This window comes from Littorina saxatilis, linkage group LG12 (genome assembly GCF_037325665.1).
Source record: "Littorina saxatilis isolate snail1 linkage group LG12, US_GU_Lsax_2.0, whole genome shotgun sequence".
NCBI lineage: Eukaryota > Metazoa > Mollusca > Gastropoda > Littorinimorpha > Littorinidae > Littorina > Littorina saxatilis.
This window is the reverse complement of record NC_090256.1, coordinates 62,921,576-62,929,599: the sequence shown is the minus strand read 5'-3', so window position 1 is coordinate 62,929,599 and position 8,024 is coordinate 62,921,576. Positions and strand designations below refer to the sequence as shown.

General features: G+C 42.6%; 1 protein-coding gene across 1 annotated transcript in view; it reads left to right on the top strand.

Annotated features, from left to right (window-relative positions):
* The window catches only part of LOC138982508 (general transcription and DNA repair factor IIH helicase/translocase subunit XPB-like), a 32,049-nt gene that overhangs the window by 11,845 nt on the left and 12,180 nt on the right, over positions 1 to 8,024 (top strand). The window contains exons 11-14 of the mRNA XM_070355812.1: positions 950 to 1,126; positions 4,350 to 4,469; positions 6,268 to 6,470; positions 7,117 to 7,182. Coding sequence (XP_070211913.1) covers positions 950 to 1,126; positions 4,350 to 4,469; positions 6,268 to 6,470; positions 7,117 to 7,182 — 566 coding nt within the window. The remainder of the gene's footprint in view (positions 1 to 949; positions 1,127 to 4,349; positions 4,470 to 6,267; positions 6,471 to 7,116; positions 7,183 to 8,024) is intronic.

Below are 8,024 nucleotides of genomic sequence, written 5' to 3'. Positions count from 1 at the left end.
TTAGTTGTCTGTTTAGATGAGGCACCTCTGCACATACATTATTTTAAAGGCACGTCTGTTGATCTATGTCAAGTCGGTGCATAATGGTGGCTTGGTTGTCCCCGTCAGCTGAAAGCCTCTTACACGGATTTGACTGAATACCTAGTTGTTACACACGCATCTCCTGAGATCTTGGACACCTTCATCCTCTATAAGGGCCTACTGCACCACAGAAGAGCTAGAAAAATTCGCAAATTGCATCGAACAGCTTGTCCAGAGAACAGTCGTAGTCGATGATGTACCGATAAGAACGTGTGTACCAGGTACACTGTAACTTCACATGAGCATAACATTGCTTCTCGAGCAGACTGGGTTTTTAACGATTGCTAGTTTGACTTCTGTTTTAGTTGAGAGCACGAGCACACACACTCAAACACATACGGCTTGTCATGTTGATCACAAGAGAGAAACAGAACTGCGAATAGAAGGAAACATAACAGATTACGTCCCCATAATATGACGCGATGGATGACAGACTTCATGAAATCTATGACGCTGTGATGATAGTCTCGGCAAGACGAGACCAAAACTAAGCTATAGCACTGAACGACTCTCGCGCATGTTCTCAAAAGCGTGGTGACCCCTTGCACATCCGGTCTTACAGGTACATTTGCTTTTGGAATGTCAAGGACGACAAAACGTAGAGCCAGCTATGATGTATTTCGTGCACCCTTATTTATCCACTATTTTATGTGTTAGAAGAGTGCAATAGTTACATCATGGATTTGACAAGAGTACAATGGAAATACAAGAAATATACCTAGAGTACATTTACAGAGACAAAGAAGGGAGGTCATGGGATATATATATATATACGGATGAATTATGAATAAGTTTGTGAAGGGCGGAATTCCGATGCTGTTTTATTTTAAAATTGTTGCACAAAGTTTGTATCATTTGCGGTGTATAGGTGCTGGCAAGACTCTGGTCGGGGTGACGGCAGCCTGCACAGTGAGAAAGAGATGCCTGTGTCTGGCAACGTCAGGCGTGGCCGTGGAACAGTGGCGCTCACAGTTCAAGATGTGGTCCACCATCGACGACAGCCTCATCTGCAGGTTTACCTCTGACGCCAAAGACAAACCCATGGGTTAGTTTGATATAGAATGTTGATGTGTGTGTGTGCGTGCGTGCGTGTGTGCGTGCGTGCGTGTGTGCGTGTATGCGTGCCTGCGTGTGGCTCTCACAGTTCAAAATGTGGTCCACCATCGACGACAGCCTCATCTGCAGGTTTACCTCTGATGCCAAAGACAAACCCATGGGTTAGTTTGATATAGAATGTTGATGTGTATGTGAGGGTTGTAACTCCCCTAAGTTTTGGGAGAGGTATAGGAATACCTTTTATCGTACAAAACACTCAGACACAATCAACCACTCTTATTCTAATCACTGACTCCACACCCAGGCAACATTCAAACCAAAGTTTATTATTTACACACACGAAATCACCGCATTCACATTCACACCCAATCACAATCACTCAAAATCAAAGATAGATGAAGTAGGAAGAATTATCTTAAAGTTTTAACGAAACAAAATGGCTATGAGAATTTATAACTTAACACTAGGAGAACTGTAAATACCCCTAAATATTACCATTTACCACCTTAATTCCCTACTCCCGAAAAATCAAGATGTCTCTTTATAAATTTATCTCAACTCAAAATCCGCTTATCTTCCCCTACATTAATCAATTAACCCCGTTATTTATTAACTAACTCTTATTTCTAACTTATGTTTACACTAATACCTCGTGATAGGGACTACCGACGTTTACTGCTACACTGCCTTCAACCTTGATGCATAAGCTCAACGCCAAACGCAGCTACACATGAACCCAGTAGGCCCAGCCACCAGTAATACTAATTAACTTAACTTTAAATAACAAAACCCTCAATTCTCTTCCACTTATTTCAACACAATAAATGGTACGAACATTAATTCATCAATAACACACTCACATTAATCCACCACGTAACAACCTTACTTCATAACAACAAATTACAATATCATTACATAATTTTCTCTTCGTGCGTAGTGATCATGACGTTTCACATCAAAGTCCAGTTTCAAATCTCGCCGATCCACAAAATCAACCGTCGCTCGAAAAAAATAAAGACACTCCAGATTAATCCCGTTGAAATGTAATTAACCAGGCCTGGTACTAAATTTCTAACCTAATATTTAATTAATAGTCAATTTCTACCTGGTTTCTTCTAACACTTGCAAAATCTTCATGTCTTTAATGTATTTAAACTCACTTATAGGTCACAGTGCTTATTGAAGCCACAGCTGCATAACTCAGGCACACAGATGCCATAATATATTCTTGTGCACAGACTGCTTGTGGCAATAAAATGCCAGCACCTCCACCACTTTACCCACTGACGGTGGGCCACCTCACCTCCACAGCTCACACCTGCGACACACCGGTGGTCAAAAACCCCACCAGCTAACACGCCTTCATCCCGGGTATAGAGCCGGAAACATCTTGCACCCGGAAACTCATGCTGTCTCTTGTGTCGTTCGTCTCTCCTGGCTTGGACTCTCCCACAGCCCCGCTTCTGTGCTTGAACGCTCCACAGCTCACACTTCTATGCTTGAACGCTCCACAGCTCACACTTCTATGCTTGAACGCTGTCGTAGGAACAAAGCCAAGTATAACTACTTGTTCCCCCAACAATACTTCAATTATCTCCCCTTACCCACAAAGTCCATAAATTGACTCTCCTAATAACAATATCTCCCTCATTAGACTTCCCATAATTATCAATACTCATCAACTTACAAAGTCCCCTCTTTACTTAATTACTCATTAATTACCATAATTAACTACTTAATTAACCACCCTGGCCATCTCATCAAAGTTACTATTTAACTTTAACCACAACATCATTATCAAAATACCAGAGTCCCAACATGACCAATTATGTAATAATTCTTACAATTTTCACTCCCTTAAATACCTAATTATAGTCTTTACTTTTATACAATTGTAAATACACCATCATCAATATAAATGTACAAAGTATTTACAACTCCCATTTCACAAAGTCAATACAACATGGCTGCCCCCATAATAAACAATTCCTATTCCATTATTTGACCCAACCATTCACAAGCAGCCCCTTCACAAACAACGCCACTTCCCTCACCCCTTATGAATTTAAGTCATATTACATAGTGGCACCTCGTTCTTCCCTCTTTCTCTAACCGTGATGACGTCACATATTTACAACCAACCCCCCGTCTTCTGTCTTGACAGTGAACTCCCGTTTACACCTCCCGTACCTCGTCTCCAAATTTCCGCACTTGCAACTACTACACGACTCATTCTCTGGAGTTAACGCTCTCTACCTTAAATTCACCCTCCATACAAATAAATCCTTCCCACACATGAGTACACTCGCAGTAACTGCTGACACCTCTTTTCTTCTTTCCACCAGCCTACTCGCTCTCCACACTTCTTGCACAATGAAAAAACTGTCCACCCCCTTTCCCTCGTTTCTCATTCCCCCTCTCCCCTTTCTACCCCAGACACATACACATAAAATGACACCAACCAAGGAAACTAAAAAACTAAAACTCTCTCATACACAAACATTTTCGAACCAACAAATTTTGACCCTGAGCACGGAAGGAGAGAAAAACTACAGAATTTCAACACACCTTGCCGTTCGAGGACTGACCACCCGTAGAAACCCTTGAAGCCACACCAAGACAGCTGGAACACAACTTGTCTCCGGGGTTGTATAAAACATCAACACGCCGGTCGGCCGGATAGAGCATTCACATCAACCATCCGTTTCCTTCACAGTTTTACACAGCAGTGACCTTCGAGCCTGTGACTCGTTCACGCACCACGCAACCCCACGTGCGTGAATACACTCCCGCGATTGGCTGTCCATATCCACGGACACACACCGAGTCACTGTATAGGCACTCATCTAAGCCAAAACCGCACGAAACCCAGCTCATGCACGAATTACAAAATAAGTCATGGCTGGACTTGGGCAGAGTTTGTGACAAGGGTGAATGGGAGGGTGGGGGAGGGGTGTGTGTGTGTCTACAGTGGCATCTATTCAATGTGAACTCTTAACACAATAACATTTTACCTGTAGTGAACATATTGAGCATGAATACATTTTTTATTGCAACTGTTATTTTCATGCTATGTGAACAGATTTGTGTGACTTCATGATCCTAGAGATAAAAACCCGGTGTCAGTTAAAGTAACTACGGATTTTGCATGTTTTTTAAATTTTACTCATCGTCTGTATTCTTACAAACTGTTCTGTTATGTTTGGACACAGGAAGTGCTGTGTGTATCAGCACCTACTCTATGCTGGCCCACAGTACAAAAAGATCCTACGAAGCAGAAAAGATGATGGAGTGGATGCAGAATCAAGAGTGGGGTCTCATGGTTCTCGATGGTAAATCTTTCTTTATCTCTCTCTGTATTTGCAAACTAAATGTAAACAAGAGGCGAAGCCTTCAAGGCTCACGTAAGAAATCGACAAACAGTAACACAAACTCAATCACTCCGTCACACATACACACACACACAGTAAGCATAGGTGACACTGTGCAAGAAAGCGAGACACTAGATCTAGATCTGTCTGTCTGCATGTAGCCTACTTACAGGGACACGACAGCCAACTAGTCTCGGCCCGCTCAAAATAATGACCGAGACTTTCAGTAATTCCTTCGCGTGACGTCTAACCCTCTTACGTCATAATGTGACGTCTTCAAATGACGAAATGTTAAAGTTTCTACCACAGACATACATACATACATACATACGCACGCACGCACGCACGCACGCACGCACAGACAGACAAAAGTTAGCATCGCATAGGCTACACTTACGTGAGCCCAAAACAACAGCAACAACAAAGGAAAATGCAGGATTCATAGTACATAATACAATGTTCTAGATGATCGAATGTGTCGCAAAGACCTGTACGCGTACGTGTAGAAATTGTGTCACCCGTGACTCACTTTTTTTCTCCAATGTTCCAAATCATACATTATTTTGCTCCCACCAAGACTACAGATCTTGGCAAACGCGTGACGTAAAAACTAGATTGGATGACGTTACCCGTACACGTTCCCGTACACGTGCTGAAAAGTGCCACATCTAGATCTTGCTAATATATAGTGAAAGCTTAACCCATTTCAAACAGCAGCTGCTGAAGATCTGTAAGGCCTCAGGTCGTTTAAGTCTGCATGAGAAAATAATCATGCCACAAAACGAGACACTACATTTTTAATTTATCTTTTATTATTGTGAAAGTTAGTTTGATGATAAGGAAGATGCCAATGTTTAACAGACTGAAGTTCAAATTTGTTGCAGGGTGACTTAATCATGATACATGTATACCCAAAACCTGTCAAGGACGATCTAAGAAACAAAAACATTAAAAGACATAAGGCCCCCCCAAAAAAATAGTCTGTTTACGGTAACCCGACCGACCCTATTTTTTTCGCGCGACCCTAGACTTTTTTTGGCATTTGGGAAAAAAAATAAAAAAATCCCGACCTACCGACCCTATTTTTTTGGCCTATGTTACCGTAAACAGACCTATTTTTTTTGTGGCCTAAGCACTCTATAAATAAAGACGGCATGTGCAATATGAGAAGAGTAAGTGAGAGTTGTGCAGAACCAATCTCCTGGCAGCTGAGAGAATAACAAGGCATTGAAACAAACTAGCGGGCGGGGATGTAGCTCAGTCGGTAGCGCGCTGGATTTGTATCCAGTTGGCCGCTGTCCGCGTGAGTTCGTCCCCACGTTCGGCGAGAGATTTGTTTCTCAGAGTCAACTTTGTGTGCAGACTCTCCTCGGTGTCCGAACACCCCCGTGTGTACACGCAAGCACAAGACCAAGTGCGCACGAAAAAGATACTGTAATCCATGTCAGAGTTCGGTGGGTTATAGAAACACGAAAATACCCAGCATGCTTCCTCAAAAAACGGCATATGGCTGCCAAAATGGCAGGGTAAAAAACGGTCATACACGTAAAATTCCACTCGTGCAAAAAACACGAGTGTATGTGGGAGTTTCAGCCCACGAACGCAGAAGAAGAAGAAGAAACAAACAAGCGACTTAAGGATGTTTTGTCTAGAATGGGTAAAAGGAAGGGAAGACTGGAACTGTTTTAAGACCTGAGGAAAACTGCTACTTCTCAAAGACAAGGGGCAGCGAATCATTCGTTCTTTCTGTCGTATTCAGAAGTGCAGACCATTCCTGCAAAGATGTTCCGACGTGTTCTGACGATTGTCAACGCCCACTGCAAGCTGGGACTGACAGCCACGCTGGTTCGAGAGGATGATAAGATCGCTGACCTCAACTTTCTGATTGGTCCCAAGCTGTACGAGGCCAACTGGATGGAGTTGCAGAACAATAACTACATCGCCAGAGTGCAGTGTGCTGAGGTCAGTTGTCTCCCTTCCCCAGATGCTTCTTTTGCTTGCCTTTTAGCAGTGCTTTTTCTGACCTAAAACTGACAAAGTATACAAATAAATGAATAATCTACTCAGTGGGCGGGGATGTAGCTCAGTCGGTAGCGCGCTGGATTTGTATCCAGTTGGCCGCTGTCAGCGTGAGTTCGTCCCCACGTTCGGCGAGAGATTTATTTCTCAGAGTCAACTTTGTGTGCAGACTCTCCTCGGTGTCCAAACACCCCCGTGTGTACACGCAAGCACAAGACCAAGTGCGCACGAAAAAAATCCTGTAATCCATGTCAGAGTTCGGTGGGTTATAGAAACATGAACATACCCAGGATGCTTCCTCCGAAAGCGGTGTATGGCTGCCTAAATGGCGGGGTAAAAACGGTCATACACGTAAACCACGAGTGCACGTGGGAGTTTCAGCCCACGAACGCAGAAGAAGATCATTCAGTAATGTTGGAAGTGTGTTGGACTGTTATGAAAGAGACAGTTGATTTTTTTACTCATATACTTGCTTCAAAGCTTATATTATTGAAAGGCAATGTGTTTAGTTAAAGACCATGTGTCCAAGGCAAATATTGTTATTTAACTTACTTTACTTTAAGTTATTCATCAGCTTAATCCATTGCAGGCTTGGTGCCCCATGACTCCTGAGTTCTACAGGGAGTACCTGACTACAAAATCTCAGAGAAAGATGGTTAGTTATGTATGATCAGTATAGAAAAGAATGGTTAAAAAAGAGGAAAAGAGAAAGAAATCAAAAAGGAGAAAAGAACTTTGTACAATGTATTTATCCTTGATATTTTAACTCTCACAACAAGAAGTAAGAGTTGTAAAAGTAAGTTTGTTTATGCTTCAGTCAAATTTCCATTAATCACTTGATTTTCTGGACAACAACAATGTTTGTCAGGTCTGGCTTTGTAAAAAAAATATGTGCACATGCTTATACCTTATGCATATACATGTACCGTATTTTCCGGGTCATAAGGCGCGACTTTTTTCCTCCAGTTTGACCCCTGCGCCTTGTATGCCTTGTATAACGAGTACCAGTCAAACAACTTGTGATAATGCATGTTTCAGCTACTAGGTACTACCCTGGCCAAGTTTCTTCTCAAGACATCAAAGAGACCGCCCCATAGGTTAAACTCGGTCACTGACCCCGGTGCAGGAAGTGTTTCCTCTCTCAGATATGACAGGGGAATGACCTCTCATAGCTAAAACTGGGTCATTGACCCCTGGGAAGAAGGTCAGTGTCTATAAACAAGGCAACCCAGCTATCACAATGGACCTGCCTTTGATCTCGCTGCACACACAGAGCACACATATTTCCACTCTGTATTCTTCCTTTGATGTGCGGCTTGAATGAACCGTTTGTTACCGGTATACTTTTTTCAATTTTGGTGCGCCCTATCGCCCCCTGCGCCCAATGGGTGACTGGATTACAATTTTTTTTAAAAAGAAGGGGGTGCGCCTTATGCGCTGTAGCGCCTTGTAACCCGAAAAATACGGTATATGAATATTACCCAATATTGAAGGACT